This window comes from Mchenga conophoros, linkage group LG13 (assembly GCF_057382185.1).
Source record: "Mchenga conophoros isolate Kocher_MC1m ecotype Shallow Benthic linkage group LG13, M_conophoros_male_GT1.1, whole genome shotgun sequence".
Classification (NCBI taxonomy): Eukaryota; Metazoa; Chordata; class Actinopteri; order Cichliformes; family Cichlidae; genus Mchenga; species Mchenga conophoros.
In genome coordinates this window covers 17092996-17116741 of record NC_140538.1, presented here as the reverse complement: position 1 = coordinate 17116741, position 23746 = coordinate 17092996, and the positions used below count along the sequence as shown (strand labels likewise).

At 41.4% G+C, this 23746-nt stretch overlaps 1 protein-coding gene across 1 annotated transcript; it reads left to right on the top strand.

The window, feature by feature from the left end:
* Positions 1-876: 876 nt before the first annotated feature.
* Positions 877-23030, top strand: stox1 (storkhead box 1). The gene is made up of 4 exons (XM_085243226.1): positions 877-1389; positions 18041-18193; positions 19355-21989; positions 22544-23030. The coding sequence occupies exons 1-4, from the start codon at positions 1059-1061 to the stop codon at positions 22695-22697; spliced, it is 3273 nt and encodes a 1090-aa protein (XP_085099352.1). The 5' UTR covers positions 877-1058; the 3' UTR covers positions 22698-23030.
* Positions 23031-23746: the final 716 nt, after the last annotated feature.

The window sequence follows — 23746 nt, the reverse complement described above, 5'->3', positions numbered from 1 at the left end:
GAGGCGATGTATTCTTTTCATGTACAGAGGAAGTGTAATATCCTGTTCCTGCATGAGCTCTAATACCACACTGAGGCAGAGTGGCCCCCGGCCTTTCAGGGGCCTGAATGCTCCTGAAAACTAAACTACAAGCCTTTTGAGACTGTGATATATGAGGTGGCTCTCTGTCTTAGAGCTTCAGTAAAAGTTGAGCCTAATGGGGTCCCTTTTTTTTTTAGAGCACGGGAGGGGATGGTTCTCATTTCAGTGGCAAATGTACCCTGCAGCGGAGGCTCACGCATTTTAATCGGAGTCATTGTTGTGAAACTCCGCTTTCAGTGAGAGCCACAGATTGTCTGCCAGTGTGCTCTGGGATCAGCGTCAGAGCTGTCTGTGTCACCAACTTGCAGTGAAGATGAAATTAAAGTAATGTAATACCAATAAGTAAGAAATCACACGGGATTTATCAAAACGCGTTCAAATTGTTTGCAAGTTTGTGAGCAGGAGACGACTCGGGCTTTCCGGGGAGGCTTTGTGCTTGTTTTAAAGATACATTTAAAAAAAAAAATCTTGGTTGTTTAGGAATCACCAACTTTAACAATGAAAAACCAGAAAGTCAAATGGAAAGGTGAGGATAGAAAAAAACGCAAAGGTACAATGTAAAATAGCCCACGGGGTGCCTCTGAGACCCTGAGCTTCTTTCTCGTTGTAGGACTGCAGGTAAATCTTCCTCCTGCATAAATCATGGGAGCACTCTGACGTATTATTTTGGTAAACTCTGTTTGGCAAGCAAAACACACGCACACACCTGCGAACAATCGGTGGGAGGTCCACCTGTAGGTCCCAGCAGCGGCGGAGGCAGGCTGGTGAGTCCTCCTTCTGCCACCGTCACCATAGCCGAGAGAAACCAGTCGGACGTCCTCTGCGCCTCCGGTTCACACATTGCAGGATTCAGACGCGCAACGGGAGGAATGCGAGGCAAAAATCGGTGTTTATTTGGACTTTTGGATGAGAGAACTTCCTTTTAACGCGTGCGTTTTGATTTCGAGAGTCTCCGGAGCCCATAAAAAGGCTTTAAAATGTCTCACCAGCAGCGACTTGTTCAGCTCTCAGCAGCTTCGCTGGCTGTAGTTTTCGGCACGGACGAGGAGAGTGTGCGCGCCGGCGGAGGGAAACTCGGCGGCACCGGTGCGAACGGTCAGGAGATTTTCGATGACTTTAAAGCGCAAAACTCGCGAAGTTTCTGGAATAAGAGACTGGTCAAGGCTATAGCTGAGGTGTACTTTCAGGGATGGATGGAAAACTTCGTGCTTTTCATTCAAGGCAACGCCAGCAACTTGGAGGTGCTGAGGGAAGCGTGGATGCGCAGGGCTTTGAGGTCACCGAAGGGATTTATCATTAAAGCTGTCGGTATGTGAGCGAAATGTCCACAAAACACACTTGAAAGAAGAAGCAGCAGAACGTGTGTATACGCCACTGTCCCGTTTGCAATGCAAATAAGGTGATAGGACTCATTCAGCGCAGTAAACAGCTTCTATTCATGTAATGGCACAAGGTGTTTTTTCTTTAAAGGGGCTCTTTATTGTAATCACACCACCAACAACACGTTTACCACCCTGAGACAGATGTGTGAAAGCTGTAAAGTGTGACTGACACAGAGCTGGCGCAGTGGAACTCCACAAGTTGTAGAAGTTGTAGCAGTAAAAGTGGAGTTTACATTATTTTAGGTTTATTATTGTAGGTAGGATCTCTAAAGAGACAACGTGTTGCCTGCTTCATCACTTTGATCTGTTCAGTTTGCTTGGAAGACTATGTTTCTAACTAGACCCCCACCCCACCCATCAAACCCCTCAAATGTCTGGTGTGTTTGGGAGAACTGCATCCCAAATCCGTCTGTTACTGACACAGTCATATGTTTACCCCAGCTTGTTAACAAACCTCCCTGTAATTGCTCCTAATTGCCCCCCTCTTCTCTGGCTGTGCTTTAAAGCAGCATATAGCGACACAGAAACAATGGAAATGGGGCAGAAACCTTTATGCAGCCTCCTATAGCATGATCTCACAGGCTGTAAATGTCTGACAGCACTGACCCCTGGAGAAAACGACAACCTTGTGTGGATTTTAGAGCTAATGACCTTATTCTTAACTGATACGTCCTTTTTTCCCTCCTTACTTTAATCTGTAGGTTTTTACAAATAAATGTGTGGGGACTAATACTTGACCACTTTTAAAATTACACAATTATGACATGAAAGTTAAAATCTCCAAAGGGTGTAGAAGGTGTTTTTCCAAATCTTGGCTGTTCGGGCAGTGTCCCAGTGTTGCAGCTGCCTTCCAACAGCTTCCCGGCTGCTTGCGGTACTGACGTTTCCCGGTCTGTCTCCAGAGTAGTGCCTTTTGTCTGGATGTGTGCCTTCTGCTGTCTTACCTGCTGACTTTGCGTCAGCTCTGCGAGACTGAGCAGTTCACAGACAAGCAAATGAAGGAATGTGAAGGGGAGGAAGAGACCACACAGAGGGAGACCCTGGGAGGGCGTGGACTGACTGAGAGAGGGAGAGGGTGGAGGCTGACATGCCATCCCACTGAGCAACCCCTCCTGGCCCTGACAAACAAACACCACATGGGCCAAAGGTGATGTTGCACCTATTGTTATGCACGGTCCAAAAGGTGTGCACGTTCATGCGTGAGCTCGTGTTCGAATGTGTTCTCCACAGCAGATGCAAACACGTCTGCGTGTGGAAATACCACCTCCTTCTCATCCTTAACAAATCCTTCTCCTCACACCGCAGAAATTTGTATGGAAATAAGCTCTGGCAGGTTGTCAGAGCCTGGTTTACAGTCTTCTCGCTGAGAGCTGGTCAGCAGTGAATCACTGAGCAACTGCCTGCCGACCGCAGCCGCTTTTCTGTTACCCAGGATTAATGTCCCTCCGTTTCATGGCCAGTGTGGGACTGTGGAAGTCAGACTCCTAGATTGATATCAGGCATGGACTTAAGGCCTTGACATTGTCCTGATATAAATATGTCAGCTCGAAAACACAAAATGTTATAAGTTATGGGCTACAGTGAATTTCAAATAGCCCTATTTCCTTTCTCAGGTCAGAGGAAGGTTCAGACTTTACTGCAGTGTGGAAGTTTTTTGTGTGTAAGGAACACCTAATTTAAGAGATGCTCAGCTGAAGCTAACCAGATGTAGGCAAAGTTAGTTAAGATTGTCTAAAAAGAGACAAAGAAAGAGAGACGCAGGTGACATAGATGGTCCTGCCTGGTTATCTGTGCTGATAGTCTCAGTGTAGAGAGATTGGCTTGTGGTCCCATCACACACTCACCCACTCCCACTGAGGTAAACAATCAGTGTGAGAAGTTGGTATGGAGTGTTATTAACGTGGGCAATGGACCCAGTGGAACTGAGGATCTCTGATTAAACTAACTCTTGTCTGCAGGGCATTCTCTCATCCAGTGTCCTTCTGCAGGATAATAGCACTGTGGGGTTAGAGGTGGGGATAGCTCAGTAGGTAGAGTGGTGGCCCCATGATCGGAAGGTCGGGGGTTCGACTCCACTGAACGGTTACCCTGAGGTACCCCTGAGCAAGGTACCGTCCCTACACACTGCTCCCTGGGCGCTGCACTGGTGGCTGCCCACTGCTTCACTGGGTGAATGGGTTAAATGCAGAGGAACTATTTCCCTATGGGGACTAACACGCACACTTATTTATACTGTAAAACCAGCTCACTTATGACTAGTGTGAGCATTTAGTTTACTGGAAATGCAGCGCAGTTACAGTACCTCAATTATCACCCATTTATGACATGTGCTATATTTACTACAATTTGTGTGGATAACATCTATTGAAATGGCCGCAGGTATTATGATGCTTAATATGTGGAGCTGGATAAAGCACCACAGCTGTAGTTTTTAAAGACTATTCCAGTAAAGGGTGATCTGGAACTACATCAAAATGGAGTTGTAATCAAGAGGGAAAAAAACAAGACTGTGGGATCTGGAGATTTTTTACACCACCTTAACAGCTTGTTTTTTGTTAAAGGGACGGTTTATTTTCAATCAGTGAGTTGCCTTAACAGAAAATGCCTGTTGTGGGTTAAACGTGCTTGAGCAAAGCATTCGATAATTAGCTCTATACCTTGACTGTGGAGCTAGAGTGGTTTATCTAGACTTGCATAAGATTAGATTAGATTAGATTAGATAGAACTTTATTAATCCCTCGGGTGGGTTCCTCTGGGAAATTCGATTTCCAAAAAAGCACAGCACCGACAGAAGTTACAGAGTTACAGAATAGTATATATATATATATATATATAATACACACACACACACACACACACACATATATATATATATACGTACAGAGACAATATAAATAAAATATACGAAGGGGATAAATAGAATAAATAGGAATAACAATAAAAATACAAGTGAATTGCACATTTCAAGTATTGAGTCTATTGCACCGTTGACTATTTACAAAAGTATTGCACAAAAGGTATTGCACAGTGAGGTGAAGAGGCACTACAGCTTAGTTGTTCCCCCCTCCTTTGTCCTCCTGTTTCCCCTCCCTCTCCCCTCCAGGGAGGAGTTAAACAGTCTGATGGCGTGTGCATAAAGACAAAGCCTAAAACAGTCCAGATGAAACAAACAAGCACATCAGTTTGTGGGTACTTTTAAGAATCTTTTCAAACTTCAGGATGAGCAGGCTTGCTTCTCCTTACTCTTTCTCCGTAATTAAAAGGAAGTCAGTGTCATGAAATTCTCAGTAAGAGGGTAAAAAAGTTTTTTTTACTCCCCCAAAAAGTACAACTCTTAATTTAATCCAATTGTAGCTTCTTATTGCTCATTAAAATGCTCAAAGCACGTTGTTGGCTTTGTTTAAATTTAATTCTTTAATTCTCAGCGGTAAACCACTCCAGCTGTCCCTTTGAAACCAGAGGCTCGGTAATGACTTTTAGCTGGTTCTGCATTATTTAGCGTGCCACTATTGTCCCCCGCAGCAGGATGAGCATGGAGACACAGGCTTAAACATTTATATGGAGTAAGCCACCGGTGTAATGAGGTGTTCTGTATCCTTTCTACTGTCAGTCTCTGCAAACCTTCTTTCCTTTGAACGCAGGCGTAAACAAGTCTTCTCACCTTTGTCGGTGAAATCGCTACTTTTCAGCACATCTGTGTCATTCTTTGAGCACTGTAAGGCATGACTAAGCTGCTCTTTTTAAGCCAAGTTTCTTTTTTTAAATGGTATGTTTCATTTAACTTGCCATACCATGAGGTGGTGATGCATTCCTGAAATGCTTCATTTACTCTTGAGATCATTTCCTGAGCTTGCAGCTATGCAAGTCTCATTTCTGCCCTTTACTTTTCACTTGAAAGTGTTGTATTTTCACACCAGGGGTTTCTCCTTTCATGGGGGTATTTTGTCAGAGTCTCAAAGCGCTCCGCTAATAGTCATAACTCTTCCAGATGTTAGCTTATTAACCATGACACCCCCTTGCCCGCCCCTAAATGGCCCACCCTGTCCTAACTAAGCAGCACAGGTCAAAGGTTACAGCCTTCTTGCTAACAAGGTACCTCGGGGTTATTTAGTTTCAGAGGGTTTTATAGAAAGAAACATACATTTAAACAGTATCCAGGTGTTCTTTGCTCACTGCGTTTCTGCTTACGTCTCAGTATTTTACTCACCGGGTTACAAATGTGCACTTGTAAATGGACATGTCAGGCCTGCATTGATCAATATTACTGGTAACATTATTGCTATTCATTCACTATATATATATACTATAACGGTCTACTTTTAGATAACAATTTCAACCTCTTATTTAAGTTTATTCTTTTTTTTTTTTAAATTAAAACTATTACTTTAAGCTTGCTATTTCAGTGTCAGGTGATCATTATTACTTCTATCCAGCTATTTAGTTTTTTATCCTTTCCTGCAACAGTGTCAATCATTGCCATAAGTTAACCATTAGTGTTGGCTAAAGCAAACTTCCTTTTGACCACCTATTGAAATTTGATCAGCTTATAACGAATAATCACATTTATCTTTGTTTTTCACACTCAGTTTTATGACAGTGGCCGTGGTTTCAAAGAGGTCCTAAGGTATGAATTTAAAACTATTTGTATACCAATCAGCTGTGTGAATGTTTTAACATCTGCCATAAATGTTGCTTTGTTGGTCAGAAAACATCTCATTGCACTGCCAAGATGAGAGATGAGGCATGTTGTAGATGCAGTTTGCAGGATCTGTAACAAGTGCTGAATTGGAGTGTTAAGAAAGGAAAATTCCATTAAATTCTAGTGTTAAACTGAATCTTTTTCCCTAAAATTGCAAAATAGGGCAACGGTTTAGGTAGTATTTGCATGTTTGAAGTGCCTTCTTGCCTCGTTCATATCTATAAATAACCAGTTTAAAGGGAAATTAATTAAATTGTAACTTGAAAGGAGTCTCTGTGATTTTTGTGCATATTATTTAAGTTTCAAATTGCTTTTCAAATTGCATTATTAGTGTAAGATGATTAGGATGCAGCCTTTTACAATCACTTTTACTGATTTTGCTTTTGGCGAGATATTTTTCTACATTTATCTACAACATTTTTTTTAGTTCCTGTGGCTGCAAAAATAGCTTAGCAAATAATTCAAAAACCTTGACCTGTATTCTCAGATGTGACCCTCCGTGTGTGTGTATGAAGGACTCTGCATGTGCATGCAGTCCTGCCACATCATTTGTTTGCCACATCCTTTCCCATTAAGCAGGAAGCTAACCCCGGTGCGAATCAGGCATGTCGGCCTCTGCATCGACCCAAACACTGGGCTCATCTGCAGCGGCTGAGTGGACCAATGCCAACAATAACAGTTAAGGAGTTTCCTCTTCATCCCTGAGCTTATGCACCCTGTCAGTAACAGCTTAGGTTTCCCTTGGTGGAGTTATCTTTATTCAGTCTCCGGTCAGACAAATGGGTCAGACTACATTGCATTAAACTCTGCATCACTATTAATGTTCAGTTTCCTGACAGGATGTTTTCTTTGCTTCATGTAGCAGTAATACATGCAAAGGTATGCTAACATTGGTTCAGTAATAGCAAGGTGCTGTGTTATTGAATTTCAAGAGTGGAAGATACTTCCAAGAAACTACGACAGAGCTGATGATTTTAAGGGCATTGTGGAGTGATGGATCACATGGTGGATAGCGGATGGGAGCTGTGCTCCAAACGCTGGGATAATAAACACTGGAATCTGCTGCACCTTCAGCTCAGTTTAAAGGAGAGGAAATGGGTTTCATCTGCAACCAATGACTACTATCACTCATGATTAATGTGTGGATCTGCTGAAAATATTCCTCGATGCTGGGTGTATATGTTTTTGTGGTGGGGTGTCAGTGGGGAAATGTCACATGTATGGAGTAGGAGTGAAAATACCCAGATCTTTCAGGAAGACAAGCTGGAGATTTAGGGCCTCCTGTCTTTGTCTGAGCTCCAAGCTTGGCAAAGTGTCAGAAAAATGCAAAGCAATATACTGTACAGGTCTTTAAAATGGGCCATTAAGAGTAAATGCTGAATATAGAGGAATCCTAAGAAAGAACCTTGGGGTACACCGTTTGTTAAACACACAAAAGACCTCATGTGGGACACTTCTTTTCACAGTGATAGTTGTATTCAAAATAGTTGCGAAACCATCCCCACACAGCTGGATCACAGTCTGAAAGTCTTGAAAACATCTGTGAATCAGTGACTGAATCAGTTGCTAGTTAAGTATCCGGAAACATCACAGCAGTGTCTTTGATTTTTTCCAGCAGAGGTCCAACATAAGGTAATGGCTGAGCTGGTGCTATGTTTGTCTTGATCCGAAGCCAGACTGATACACAAAGAGGATAGGATTTCCTTTCTGGATGCATGCCCTCGAATGCTGAACAAAAAATGTTAAATGATGTTATAAAATTTTGGAAATTGAACTGCCTCTTAGTTACATTACTACTTTAGGGTTAAACACGAGGTATTATTTAAACGTATCCTTATGCATTCCTCACTGAGTGCATTTACTTTGAGGCCAAACATCTGGCTAAACCGTGACTTTTTGTCTTATCTTGAAGAAATAAGCTCTTTCATTGAAATATATGCATATATTTATCTTTTTTATCAGTCTCAGAATTAAATTACAAAGCGATGCAATATTTTTTTCTTCCTTTTTGCACAAAGGCGTATTCAGTCAAGTGTTTTACATTTTCTTTAACAGCAGAAGCTTTTCAGACCCAATGATTTTTTTCAGTAGTATTGTTTTGTGTTAGTCCTTATGGGTAACCTAATAACCATCAGGCTTAACAGGTTCATACTGAATACCAGGAGCACCAAGAGAATCAGTTGGGTACTTGATGCTAATCTTTTAATATAAAGAAGTTAAAGCCTTTAAGGCTTTCGTGCCAAAAAATAGATCATAAATAAAAAACTAGAAAAAGTTGCATTAACTGCAAAAATGCCGGGTGAATGCCATGTAGCGGAAATATGTGCTGAAAACAGCTGAAAAAGCGTAATTATCTGCTGAAAAAAGAAAACTGTCTGCTGAAGATGGCTTTATTTGGAAGGGTACACTAAAGAGTGTCAAGAAAGCAAAGGCAGCACGAGCGGGGAAGACATGCAGTAACAGCCATAGGTAGGATTCGAACCTTGCTCATCTCAGTGAGGCAAACGGGCAGTCTTCCCAGAGAGAGACATAACGAGAGAAAAAACGGCTTCAATTCCAGGGTTTGAAATCTGAGAGAAGGACAGATTTCTGAAACAAACATAATTAATGGGAAAATGGTAAACTTAAAAAAAAAATTCTTTCACCATGAGCATCAGGAGTGTCTGAAGATATATTGGCACAAGACTCATGTGTCTGGAGTCCACGGTTTAGGAGATATGACCAGTTGAAATGTTAAAAAGCATAATATTTTAAAAAGTATAAATGTTATGAGCACCAAAGGATATAGCTGGCATAAGCAGAAATAGCAGAGCAGTTTAAGACTTGAGTGGTGAAAATAGCACCAAAACTGTGGCCATAGTTAAGCAGCAAAGAATAAAGAAACAAACTCAATAGGTTGAATGCCTTCAGCATTCACCCAATAAAATTTGCAACAAGATGCAGTATAGGTATTTTTCTTTTTAAGTAAAATGGCTCTGCTCTAGTTCTTCAACTCTGGTGGTGTCATTTGCACCAGCGAGTATGTTAGCTTATGTATAAATAATTGTAACCCTTCTTTTGAAATGGAAAAAAGTCCCCCTGAAAGTGCAACAATAATCTCTGGTATGCGTCTTTAACTGTGCATTTTCTGTAAAGAGGAAATATAATAGTTTTGCCTTGAACACTTCAGATGTGGGCTGGAACAAAGCCGAGATGAATAGTTTCTCAGGGTAATGGGACCAATTTGGCCAGAGACACTGCAGAGGACTAGTTTTTATACATTAAAGAACAAAGGAAAGGTACTGTGGCACAGAAATGGATCCGGCAGACTTGGAGGTAATGTTCAAGTTCATCAAAGCAGATGAGAACCAGAAACGTGGCGGTGTGGTCCACTTAGTCTGAAGAGGTATGAAGTGAAAGATTGAGAAAATAAATTGTCGGTAAAGCTGTGCTTTAACTCTGTCTGATGGCATTGGCATAAATTGAAATCATGCTACACTTAAGATGTTTTTGGTATAAAATACAGCCCTGTTTACCTGAGGTCTGCTGTTAAACACCTGGTCAGGTGTGTTTCCTATTTCACCAGGACGTGATGACGGGGTTCCTGCTCACTAGCTTAGTGCCAGGTCACTTTTATGAGCAGGATTGCTTTTCCAATTGTTCTTCTTGTGAATCGGACGGTAAAAGCATTATTTTATGCCATTACAGCTGCAGGGATTTGCAAGCAAGATTTGCGGTGACCCACTATAAACCACTAGATCTTTTGAGCTCGGTGAATGACAGTTTGAGAAGCTTAGTCACAGGCTCTTTGTGCTTACTTGCCAACATACATTAAATATCAAAGGCCCGCTTTGGCAAACTTTGTCTCGAGACTGTGGCTGTTACAGAAACGACACTTTTGCTGCTGTTTCTTCTTTTTCTTTGTTTTCGTATTGGACGTGGCAGGTCGCTGCCACAGTAAAGGTTTCTATGGTGATGTGGGACAACACAAACCCAGCCTGGGTTTTTCTTCGTTGCTCATGGTTTTAGCTCATGAATTTTCTTTAGTCGAGATGTTTTGACTTTTATCAGCTTTTATTCAGCTGTTTATTTTAAGATGTTGCAGTGCTTGTATGCCAATGAAGGGGCTAAATTGCCATTTTAATGTACCAACCCCCCCTCCCAAAGAAAACAAGCAAACACAGTCCATATTTGACCTTTTTTCTCCCACCTTGATTCCTCTCTTGCACTGCACTCTCTGATTCTGAACCATGAATAGGTCAGATTAAATATTTACCTAATGCAGCTAAATGTTTGGGCTAAAATGCAGGTTTTATTGGGAGGAATCAATCAATAAAGCTGTAAAATGCCCAGTGGCTCAGCATTTATAGCTTGATGTGTTAGACACAGGAAGCTCATGGATGGTAATTTTACGGCAAATTCTATAATAGATATTTATTTCATTGACGTTTTTGCTTAATGCTAGGCTTTTGGGGTGAAAGCGCAGTGTCGCCACACTGGGAGAGGTTTCATTGCTGGGATATTTGCTCTGTGATTGCTTTCTGAAGGGATCTTTTCACTCAGTTTATTGGGCCATTTAACTGCAACGCCCACGTCTGTGTTCTTATGTGAGTTAAAGACACAAACTCATAAAGCACTTTTAAAAAGTGCAGCACACACACATGTATAGGAAGGAAGGCAAGGGCGGGGTCACGGAGCCCTGCTTGTCCAAAATACCAAGGACAAAGGGACGGGTGGGAATTTAGCACATAAATTAGAAATCTGACAAAATGTTTGACATTGTGTCACCAAGGTTGACTGAATCTTGCATGTACAGTTAGCGGATTTACTGTAGCACATAGTTAAACTGACTTAGTGAGGAAGAGATAAGGAATGACTTTAGTCTGTTGGGGCAGGCTTTGAGATCTCGCTGAATGCCATGCTGTGTGTCTTTAATGAGGGAGAGAGAAGATTATCCTGTTTGCCTCCTGGAGCCTACAAGATTAGACGATAGCAGGATGAGATAAGACGGTGGGCGTCTTTGAGTAGTTTGTGTTCCTAGAGGGCTACTGAATGAGGGACTGTCTAAATCATACCTAAAATTTGAGTTAAATTTTACCTGCAGCAGTGCAAAGATGAAAGGTCAATAGTAGATTGCATACAACACAGCTCTGAATCAGGTGCTTCTCGGCTCAAGGACAGAAAACATTCAGGAAGCAAGGGACTCATGCACACTGAGCAGCCTTCAATGATCCAAACTATGGGGTCATTCATTAAAGGCTGTATATAAAAGATTCATGTAGTAACTGTTATGTAACTCATTGGTGTGAATTGGTCAATTTGACATTTTTGGCTTTTGAAATCTTGATTTTTGAGCCAAAAGTTACCATATTTAATTAAGAGGTTGGAGTGCTAAGTTAAGAGCTAATGCTTTCGAGCCTGGTTATAGGAAAACGGTAGTTGCGGTGCAACCAAAATGATTGCAAGTTCACTGCACACATTTACAGTCTTGTTGCCTTCGAAATGGTTGCATCCACAGGGGATAGGAATCAGGTGTGTGACCTCTCGTACTCAGTTGCCATCTTCAAAGTGACTTTGTGATAGCGATAGGACTGAGTTGGTCTGTTATCAGTTTGCAGTTGAGTCAACCTGGTAATTACACATGCTCTGTTGTGTCATGACAGAGTGATTGACTTTGATAAATCGCTAAAATCACAAATCTGTTGTCTTCTGTTCCATCTACATTCAAAGAAATTCACATTCATTACATACAATCAAAGTCCAACCAGAATCTCTGATGGAGAAATTCACAAATTCCTCCACAAACGTGCTCAGTAACCTTGCTTTCACGTAGGAATATAACCAGAGTACAGACAGTTAAGTCCAGTCCTCTAATGGGAAGAGATGCTTTGCAGATGAGTAGCACTCATCTGCACTAACTCAAATTGATTGCAATGTACTGGCCAGCTGTTTGTGATTGTTAAATAGATGTGGCAACTAATTGAAACAGAAAATTCAATTAGCAAGCTATAACTGTATGGCATATGATAGCATTGCGCAGAAACAGATAACAGTTTATTTACTATTTAAGTGGCAATGAAATTCAGACTAATTTTATTGTTTCAATTAAAGGTCAAATATATTTCTTTTACAAGGTTGTAAACACATTTAATTTCAGTGAAAATAATTGACATGCTAGGCTCTGAATACAGCTTTAAGTGGCCATTCAAGGGTTTACAGTTTTAGTGAATTTCAGGTTGTCTTATTTTATTTTTGTGTTTGAGGTTAAACAAAGACCCTATGAGCCAGCTCTGTGAGGCAGAGCTAAATATTATCAGTAGAAGTAGTACAGTAGAAAACAAAGCTAACGTGTTAATGTTAGCTAGCTGTTAGCTAGTTTAACTTACATGCTAACAACTACACATTAGCAGAAAACATAAAAATACCTGAGGGTGATTGGACTGCGGTTAGTTTTCGGGTATTTGGGCAAATAAAGACATGGACAAGCTAAAGTTTTAGTTAAAAAATTGTTGCTGTGACATTGTGTAACAAACCATCCGGTTGTTATTCAGACATTTGCTAAATGATGACACTAGAGAAAAATTCTCATGCACTTTTAGCCTCAAATGTCATGGCAATCCATACAAATATTTTTAAGATATTTCATATATTTATTGGTAGTCCAATAAACATTTCCATCACTACAACAGTGTGACTAATGGGCATACAGGATAATAACCAATATTTCACATTAATGCGCAGTCTGTTTATATTTACAGGAATCTTGTACTGTTCCAAGGCATAACTTAAAGCCAGTACATCACATGTTTTTTGTTATCGAGGGCTGGTGATGATCAGGAACGGAAGACTTTGCTAGAGTTTCACTTCTTGGCAAAATATCATTAAATATTAAAATGTCAGCTAAACGGTTGAAATGTTAAATGATATACAAGCTGTTGTGAGACTTTTTTTTTTAATTAATCGTTTTAATTTTTGCTCTGTGTTTCTGAAAATGTATGGGCTCTATTGTCTGTGCATACTTGTGATGTTTTCTTTCTGCATTGTGCAGAAACCAACATGTTTGATCATATTAGTGAGTTTCATAAAGTTAGGTGCTTCTAGTCTTTGAATATTGCTATTAATTTATGGCACGTCCACTGATTGAGAAGTCCATAAACAGAAGATTTTTGCCTTCTCTGCATTGAGTAAAGATATTTAGAGATACTTTGACAGTGGTGCAATTTATGGCAGGTCTGCAGCATGTGCTTTACGGTGTGGTGCAGTATTTTACTCCAAGAGACTTAAGGTAATGCAATCACGTATGAAATGAGACTCAAGAGGCTCTAAGGTCTGCTAACACCATGTGAGCCATGTGAATACATGTGGTATTGATTAGTGTCAGCAGCCAAAAGTATCTCAGTGGGGATCGAGGAGAGAAGGTCTCTGTCAGTCATTGCTGCAATATGAACAGTCGGCTTTAGATATTTTTCATTTTGTTCCCCAGGCAGCAGTTTATTCTCACATGGAAAACTTATGACACTGGAAGAATGTTTTTTAGGTCTGCAAGGGGCAGAAATCATAGTGTGGACTTTGTCGCTTTATTTTAATATTTGGGGTAATGCTGTTCATGAAACAAAAATCAGGCTCGTTATATAAAATCACAATGATCTTTTCATTTCAAGTTATTTTAATACAAACCAGCATGTGATTTAAGCATTGCACCCCTGAGAAAGAAACTCATGCTCCTATTCCTGTAGGAACAAGATGGAAAGGATAACTATAACATTGCTTAAACTGTTTTTCTTTCTGCATATTTATTGTGTATCTGCATGAACAATCGTGTGAAAAAAGAGCTTTCTCAGGACTGTAAACATTCGAATAAATACATATTTTTTTCTGTACGACTTTATCAGGCTTACATTTTTATGGATGAATTTTAGCATACTCTTCTTTCAATTCATCAATGTTTGCAGGCATTTGTTTATGCAAAGCTCTCTTAAGGTGTCAATCAAGTTGAGCTCCAGAGTTTAACTGGACTTTGACGGGACCATTGTGATTCTTTGTTTTGTTGTTGTTGTTGATTTCCTGCTGTGCTTGGGATCATTGTCCTACTAAACAATCAACAGCTCAACTGCTCCCCAGTTTCTGCCAGGTCAGCTTGAGCTGTCAGACATTACTTTGATATCCACAGGAGTTTATGTTACATCAGATTCTCAGGTCCTGTGGCTGCAAAACAAACCCAAATAATCACACCGCCACCTCCGCACATGACAACTGGTATTACGTGTTTGTGTTGATATGCTGTGTTTGGATTTTCACCAGATGTGATCTAGTTCATTATGGCCAAACATCTCCACTTTGGTCTAATCTGTTTAAATGTCTGTCTAAAGTCTTGTGGTTTGTTCAGATGCAACTTTACAAGCCTAAGTCATGCTGCCATGTTAATTTTTAGAAAGAAGAGGCTGGCAAACTTCACAAACACACACCTGAATGCTGCAGATTAGCAAACTTTGAGGGCATTCGTATAGGTGCTCCATCCATAAATCAAGTGCATTTGATTAGTAGCACCTGGCTGCTACTTACCCTTTTAATGTATATGAAAACAGTGAGGGTGTTTTTCACAGGCATCTCTGCAGGTATTTGAAAACTTTCATTTTCACAGAAAAAGAATTAGCTCAGATTAGCTCAATTTAATTCATTCCCCAAAAAAAATGTTTTTAAACTTGAAGGTTGCAGAGAGCTGCACAAACCAATATTCCACATTTTATACAAGCTGAGAGCAGATAACCCTTTTACAAGGTTATATCGACCTGCTACTCCTTCTGTTAACTGGCATTAACACAATGCTCGTCCCCGTTTTGATTCTCAAGCTGCTATTTTCCCTGTCTCGCCCTTATGACACAGGGTTCGGTTGCCATGGTGCCCAGCCGGGTATTCATGCTGTGTATGACAAAGGGTTTAATGTCGGTGGCCCGGTCTTGGATTACAGCAACACAGAGATCCGCTCCCCCTGGAGAGGAGGCGGTTACAACGCTGAACCTTTTCGACAGTCACGCCTGCTAATGTTAGACTCAATAAACACGGATCCTCAGCCGGCCCCATCCTTCCATTACAGCAATATTTCCCACATCTGAACTCCTACAGGTGTTTTTTGTCATGTCTTGCACCAGCATTTCAATGTAGTTGGAATTCATTGCATGTAACAAACCTATTGCATGAATATATTTGCATTTAGCCTCTTTAGAAGAACAAATCGTAATAGCATGGGTCCTACAGGATATCATGCATTAAACCAGGACACGATCGAAGAGGATAACAATCAATCCACTGAAATTACCTCTGTGCAAAGAGAAGATTAGTTTGTTGATTCCCTCTGATTAGGATGTTAATTATTTGCCTCCCACTCTAACCTTGCTGACATTTTCACTGTTGACTGTGTTTGTATGTGGTTTCTATGCAGACAGCCTGCCAGACATTCCTATAGGAAGTTAACGACAATGAGGAGCTAAGTCAGCAGCACTAATTTACTGCCAGGGAGACCGCTGTTGAGATATCCGCTCTGAGGTTTAGACAGCTTAATGTCTTGTCTCAGCTGGGGGAAGGCAGCTTTTATTTTCTTTTACAATCCCTCATAGGATCAGTTTTGCAAAGAAAGACCTCTGCCTGTGAACCTTACGAGCATTAAGTGAACCCCATGTGCTGATAATTGTTTTGTTACTTTTTTAGGTTCACATATTCCTTCCATTTTTTTTTAATTAACTGAAATGCAGGACCATTTGTAGTGATTAAAATATTATGTTAACAGTGCTTTTAGGCTACTTATTATTCATTTGTGTGGCTAAAAGCTGTTATGCAGGGTCTTTTTCCAACTTCTTTCCCTTTTTGTAAAAAGTTTAAGTCTTAACCCGATCTTAACCTTAGTTTTCATGTTTATACATGCAAAGAAGCCAGAATGTTTTAATTGTACCAATATGTAATTTCATATCACATATTTTAACACTGGATTACATTTATGGTCGTGTGGTAGATTGTACACACTGATTAAGTCATTTTTTCCCATATAAAATCTGTCAAAACATTCTGTGGTCGTAATGCAAGCGCTGAGATGATGAAAAATAAGTGATTTTGACTAATGACACGTTGCTCTTGAAAGAATAGTTTTTTTTGTAAACTTGCCTGCATCTGTCATCATGTGTGTGATACGTATGCGTGTTCTCATTCTTTACTATAGCAGATATTTGATTAGCTGTATATTTTCCCTGCCTCAGACAAAAGTGGTTCAAGTGTGAGGGTTGTAAATGTTTAGCTTACATCACGTGGTGAGCTTGGCAGTGCTATTGAATGAATGCCCCAGGGCTGATGAGGAAATCACTCACAGTCATACAAGTGTGACATTTATACACAAAACACTGTTGTCAACACAAGCAGTCTCCAAAAGTTCCAAGTGGTCACGTAGCTGAATTTAATTAGTTGTGTGTGTGTGTGTGTTTGTGTGTGTTAACTTTACACTCAAGTTTTCATGTTAGGACTCAAGTAGCATTTTTGATGGATTGCATTTTCTTTTTTCCTGTTTATCATCTTTTGCACTCCTTTCTCTGGTGTGGTGTAGATGATTAACTAAAACCAATTTTCCACTCCGATGGGTAAGGTTCTGTCCATGACTTTGTAAGTCTAATCATTCATCAGCAGTGGGTTTGAGACCCTTGGTCAGCTGGCTGGTTGTAAGCTGTATGCTGGGATAACATTGTTGTTAGCATGTCAACATTGTAGATCATATTGCAAGCATTTCTTTCCCCCCTTTTATGTTAGTTTGCAAGACATAAGTTATCCACTGCAGCAAAACCCACATTCTCCTCGTACTCATTACCACATCAAATCCACCCACCACTACTGTTAACCTAACATATATATATGTGAACTCTACTCTGTAATTAATACTCAGCACCCTCTAAAAGTAAACATTGCTGATATTATGCTATGTCTTCTGGTTTTGGCTGGCCTTTGCACCCTCTTTGGAGAAATCTTCTAGAAATTTTGCTGCTTTCCTTCCTGGAACCCAGATCGAGCTGCAAATGTCTGTCCCTATGATGTTACCTCACTTTGTAGGAAAAAGAAGATTGCGTGTCGTGACACTGGTACTAGTAACTGCCTCTTGTCTCTGAACACAGTAACACATTAACCAAATGAGAAACTTTCATGTAACCAGTCTCCATTCATTTCCCCTTCATTCAGTCCACTCTTATAAATATGCTGTTAAAGAGTCCCCTCAATATGATCCCAACCCTCTAATCCCTGCTTCTCCGTGTGTGAAAGTTCATGTTGGTCTAAAGTTTCCTAAAATGCCTGGTTAGCTTCAGGTTTTATGATTGAAAGCTTTGTGGCTTTTTAATAGGCTCCCACAGTTTGTTTGCACGATAAACGAAGGTCTGTAAAGTTGTGCAGATTGCTGGGATATTGTGATATGAAGTGCACATTTAAAGAATCAATTTCATACTATTTTTGCAGAGACAAATGTTTCCAAGACCCCTTTTCATAGTGTCTCTCAGGTTTAGTAACATGTTTGTCTAGGGGCAGCTCCTAGATGTGTAGGTCTCTATGGTATGGGGGCAGGATATCTGATCTGCCCAGCAGGCAGAGCTGTGGTCATTTCTGTGGGAGTAATGGAATTCTGTGGTCAGTCCCAGTACCCATGGAATTCCAAAAGCAGTCAGGCATGGTTCATATAACTCACATAAATAGACCACCTTGGTCATGATTTAGGAGGTGGTTGGGACAGGAATGTCAACTTCAGTACTTTGAGTTGTTTTCACTGGCAGCGCAAGTCAGAGAGAGACCCTCTGTCCCAGGTGTGTTTATATCTCCTGCAGCAGGCCCACCTGTTCCACCCAGTAATCTGCTGGTGTGTGTGTGTGTTTTTCAGGTGACCTGTCCCCAGTGCAGATGTCGCCTGTTCCTCAGTCCCAGTTCATTCCCCTGGCTGAGGTGTTGTGCTCAGTCATCTCAGACATGAACTCTTCCCAGATCACCGTCAGTCAAGACTCACTTGTCAACTACATGAGCAAAGCTCATCCAGGTAATCCATGAAATACTGCCACAGCTTACTTGAGAAATGAATAGTTAGGCAAGAACATTGGACCTCGTTGTCTAACAGTGCACACACAAATCTGTGCGTATAAAAATTTCATGCACAAATGAGCGATTTATCAGTATTTTTGTAGCGGAGTTTGTTTGTACTCTATGAAAAAATTAGAAGTGCCTCTGACCGTGTGTAGAAATAACGAAGACTTTAGAAAATGCTTAGAAAATGTTAAAACACACCTTTAAACTCAATAGCAATACTACTACTACCAATAATAATAACAACAATAATAATAATAATGATAATGTTGCCTTTTGGTCATTAGTTGCAGTTTTCCAAAAACACTGTGTTACAAAATGCACAGAATCCCAATTAAATAAAAAATAGAATTTAAAAAAATACTATTTCAAGAAAACAAAAATTAAAAAATTATTAAGTAAATGGAAAAATCAAGGGTTTAACTTTTAATCATATTTCAGTATTTTCTTATCTCATAATTAAATGATCTTGTATTTCATTAAAGGGATTATATCATTGCTAGATGTCAACACTTATAGTCTTAATTTTTTTACCAGCTGAGTAGAAAGGCACTATATAAGTGCCAGTCCTTGAGCCACAGTGAGTGTCTAAGGGGAAATTATATTAAGAACCTCTGTTACTTCAGCTGCAGCATTACTTTATTTAGTTTTTCTCAAGAACGAAATAGGTCAGTGCGCATGTTTCATAAATCTCATATACTAATATGGGAGCAGTATTTTCTTTTCTTTACAAGCAGTTAATTTTTTCATTTTATCGAGCATTTTATGACATATGCTGCTTTTGGACAGCGAGGCCTTCATTTGTTTGTACGCATGGTCAGTGGCACTACTAAATGTATTTGTATTTGTGAATTAAAAAATAATAATAAACCACTGATTTATGCGTGAAACGTTCACATGCACAATTAGTGCACAGATCTGCGGGTATGCACTATTGATCATCAAGGTACTTTGGCCAGAGCAAAGAAAGCCATAGAACTGTTTTCAGCATTTGTTCTGGGCTAAGCTAAATGGCTGCTGGCTGTAGCTTCATAGTTTTCAGTTATGCATTAGAGATTTGGAATTATAAGCATTTCATCTCTTTTGGCCTTAATCGCATTCCCTTTTTGTGTCTCAGGGATAACCATCCCCACTCAGGACATCCTCTATAACGCTTTAGGCAATCTGATCAAGGAACGCAAGATTTACCACACAGGCGAGGGCTACTTCATCGTCACTCCACAGACTTATTTCATCACCAACAACATGGTCAGAGAGAAGAACTGGTGGACTTCTTCTTCGGCAGATGACGCTCCTTTACCTCCTCCCGTTACTTACCTGCTAAGTAACGACATCTGCGTCGAGAGCACACAAACGCCCCCAGTCGCCCACTGCAAGTCCTGCAGCTGTTTTAGCCCCCTCCAAATCTCCACTAATGCCACGACTGCTCCAGCAACTGTCCCTCCCTCCACCGTCCCAGATCAGCATTCCGTGTCCGTGTCCATAAGCGAATGCACGGGGAAAAGCTTAAAGTGGCTGCGACCTTTAGATCACAAACCCACCGTGCAACATCAGTCCACCTCCACTGCAGCAGATTGTCAGGCAAGTGAGATCAGCAAGACTACAGCCACTACTAACGCCACCAGCCGCAAAGAAAAAGATAAACCAGGGAGGAGGTTTGGGCTCAGTTTGTTCCGGAGGAATGGAGGAAAAAAGGAGAAACCGAAGAAGGAGTATGCATCTTTTTCAGGCCAGTTCCCTCCAGAAGAGTGGCCTGTAAGAGACGAGGATGACCTGAACAACTTACCCCGTGATCTGGAGCATGCAATCATCAAACGCATCAACCCTGAGCTAACTGTGGACAATCTGACACGCCATACCGTCCTCATGAAGAAGCTGGAGGAGAGAAGGGAGAGAGGGATAGAAAAAGTGCTGGACAAGGGTGTTGATAAAGATGATAAGGGAGTTGACAAGGGAATGTCTACTGAGGTATTGGCATCTTCAAAACTGAGGCATCATCACTCATCCAAGGCAGGAGCAGGCAAAAGATCTGCTCAGAAAGCCTCTTGCAGCAAGAGGAGGAGCCACTCGTCCAAAGAGAAGCACAGGGAAAAGGAGAAGGACAAGGTTAAGAACAAAGCTTCCATATGTGCGGACAATTATCCAGAGGGGGAGGATTTGATCCCTACGCGGCTCAGAGTGGAAATCGCTGTTGATGAACCAGTTCAAGTGGAAGAATGTGGAACTGCTGAGGGAAAGTCTCTTTATAAGAAACGCATTGAAAACCCTTTCCAGGCACATCCGCTGAAAGAAGCCGAGAACAGAATTCCCGCTGCCAGAGAGCACAGAAGACGAGAGGTGAAAGAGCACAAGACTTCGGGATCAGGGAGGAAGGACCGAACGAGTCATCGCTCCAAATCTTGGGACCCACACCGAGCCAGACTGATGGCAGCAGATGGAGAGAATGAAGGGAAATTCACTACATCTGAAGAACAATACAACTGCAACCCTGAGAGGGACTTTAGTGCTGATCTTCTTTTCCAGTCGGACACGAAGCCCAGCAGAGAGCTGCCACTAAACTACAGCTCAGTCTACCCACAGAGCAGTACGCTTCGCATAGATGACAAGGTCAGACAGAGAGAGGACAGAGAGAGCAAACATTTTCAGGATGCCCCAGAATATGACAGTATGCCAGATCGCAGCCAAAATATAGTTGGAAGTCTTCCTAACATCCAGCAGTATTCCAGTGCTAATGCCTCTCTCTCCACCCATCCCTATGAGCTTGCCATAATAAACAATGCATATGATCCAAATCTGCCATGGCCCAAGCCCTCTTTACAGCGGAAACATTCCCTCAGACTCTCCAACCCACAAAAAGACAGCACACAGAGGCCTAATGAGCTCTCTGAAACTACAGAGACCCAGAACCTGCAAGAGATCAGACCTGTCACTGTCAATAACAGAGAGCAAAGAGCCATGAGCCTGGGAGAAAGGCTGGAACTGACATCTAACAGCACTGCCTTGGTAACAGACACTGATGGCTTTACAGAGGACGACTGCAGACTCTATCAGAGAGCAGCCGATCAGGAGGATGATGATGCCTGCAGCTCATTGTGCCTGAATGACGATGAGGTTACAGAGGATGCAAGTAAGTACACAGCAGGTGGTGCGGACTATCAGGGTCACCAGCTGGTTTACCAAAACCGCGACTCTAATCTGAAGTATCAGGGACCACACAGTCGCCATTTTAAATCCAACTTTCACCAGCCAGAAATCACCTTAATGCAGGGGTCAGCAGATCAAATTTCTCTGGCAGTCCAGAGGGAAGATACCCTCAGCCCGTCCAGACCTGAAGACACCAGCTGGAGACTCCATCGTCAACACCAGAAGATCAGATCACCAAGAACCGAAAGCAAATCCAGCCCAAAATGGGATGCAGCGATCCAGGGAGAAAGACAGCACAAAGATGACCTTGATTTGGACTGTTCAGAAGCATGTGAAGTTGGAGACAGTAGCATCTTTGACTACTGCCAGACTAGCGAGATCGAATCGGACACAGAGACTGTGAGGAAGTCGGCTGATGAAGGTGACGGTGAGTCTGCTCACTGGGCAGCTGAGGTGGAGAAGAAGGAGGAGGAAGAGAAGCATGTACCTCAGGCCCACAGGGCTGCTCTGAGCATGCCCGATGGAGCTAGAGGGCCAGACGTTAGGGAAGCTGTGGAAACGGGAGAGAATCAGAGCATCACAGGAGACAGCGGTATAGATTCTCCAAGGTGAGTCTCTCTCTTTAAATCGCTTTTTATAAATAAGATAATGAGGTGATACTGAATCTTAACAAATCCACTGATCCCAACCCAGATGCACGATCTCTTGTGGTCAGAGTTTTGACTACTTTTCACACCTCTGACTCATGTCTTTCCTATTGTGAGCCCACATCAGACTGCATCCTCCACATATTTCTGGAGGGGTTTTGGGCAGAATAAACACCATACTGAGGTTAGTTAACCTCTGGGTTACATGTCTGCGGTTGGCCATGCTCTCAAGTTGATGTTTTTTCTTATAAAGTAAATTGCAATAAAGCTGAACAAACACCTTGTGGCCACTTATAGCATCCAGTATTTGAACAGAAGGGAGTCATTTATGATAATTATGTATAATTGCTGTGCGGTACTTAAACACTCATGTTATAATCAAAGAGGAAGAAAGGAGTTCTTTTTTTCTTTTTTTTTGCCATTGAACTCGCCGTGCACCCTGGTGTGTAGGTAGAGGCAGGGAGTGCACGACCACGTCACATACGTTACTGAAGTGGTGTATTTTTCCTCCACAGGACCCGGGTCAGCTTGGCGTCTAGCAACACTGTCATTCTTGAAGGCCTCAAGAGAAGAGGCTTTTTGCAGAACCTGGAGAAACTGCATTCGAAGAGCAGTGCCATTCGAGCACAGAGCTCACTGCTGCAGCTGACTCCTGTCATGAACGTGTAGCAGGCTTGAACTTCACGTTGGACCTTCACAGGCCTCATCTGGAAGAGGCCTCAAACCTCGTAGTTATATACGACTGTTAGTAATATATCCGATATCACAGTTTTATGCATATCTTCACATAATGATAGCCATTGCTAAAGAGGCATGTGTACAGGTGTACAGTATATATTTTGTGTTTTTGTAAATAACTTTGTGATATGCCATGGTGCATGGTGTATTAGCAGCACTGTGTCATTTAAATGTACAGTTTTCCTTCTCTACAGCTCTAGTGTTGCCCTTTTTCTTTCTCATCATGTAGAAATTACTACAAATAAAACTATATATAAACCCACATTGTCTTGAAATGGACGTCTCCATATGAAACATTTTACCAACACAATATGAGTGCCTGCAAGAATTATTTTACGCTATGCTATCAGTGTAACTGGCCCAGGTTCATCCATTCGTTTCTTCTGCCTTTCCAACTCAGGATCGTGGGGCAGCTGGAGATGGGTGAAACTGGGCTGGTTGCCAGTCTGTGGCAGGACTAACACAAAAGGAGAGACAAGCATTCACACACACGTTCACACATACGGCCAATTAACAACTAATTAGCCTAACATGCTTGTCCCTCAAATGTGGGAGGAAGCTGGAGAGACCGACGGCATGCATGTAAACTTCATACAGAAATACCCTGGGATTCAAACCCTGGGATCTTCTTGCTGTCAGGCAACGGCACTGAACAGCTCTGCTTTTATTAAACTGGTAGATATTTCTTAAAACAGACAGATTCTAATGTATTTTATTTTTGTGAATAAATGAATTAAAAAATATGTTGTTGGGTTTTAAGAAGCAAGTAAATTTTGGGGGTTCACTATCTTGTCTAAGGATGGTTCAACCTGCAGGTTGGAGGAGCCGATGATCAAACCACCAATCTTCATAACAGCGGATAACCTACTCTTGCTCTTGAACCACAGCCACCCCAGTGCAAATATCCATGTGTCTGCATAACCTCAGTATTTCTGAGGGTTACGTGACAATGAGTCCTCAGCCTTGAACGTCTGCCTCAG

Excerpts from the sequence above, each read along its gene's own strand:
- stox1 (XM_085243226.1), top strand. The coding sequence starts at position 1,059 with ATGTCTCACCAGCAGCGACTTGTTCAGCTCTCAGCAGCTTCGCTGGCT. Across the intron at positions 18,194-19,354 it reads CATGAGCAAAGCTCATCCAG|GGATAACCATCCCCACTCAG; the intron begins GTAATCCATGAA and ends TTTGTGTCTCAG. Across the intron at positions 21,990-22,543 it reads AGCGGTATAGATTCTCCAAG|GACCCGGGTCAGCTTGGCGT; the intron begins GTGAGTCTCTCT and ends TTTCCTCCACAG.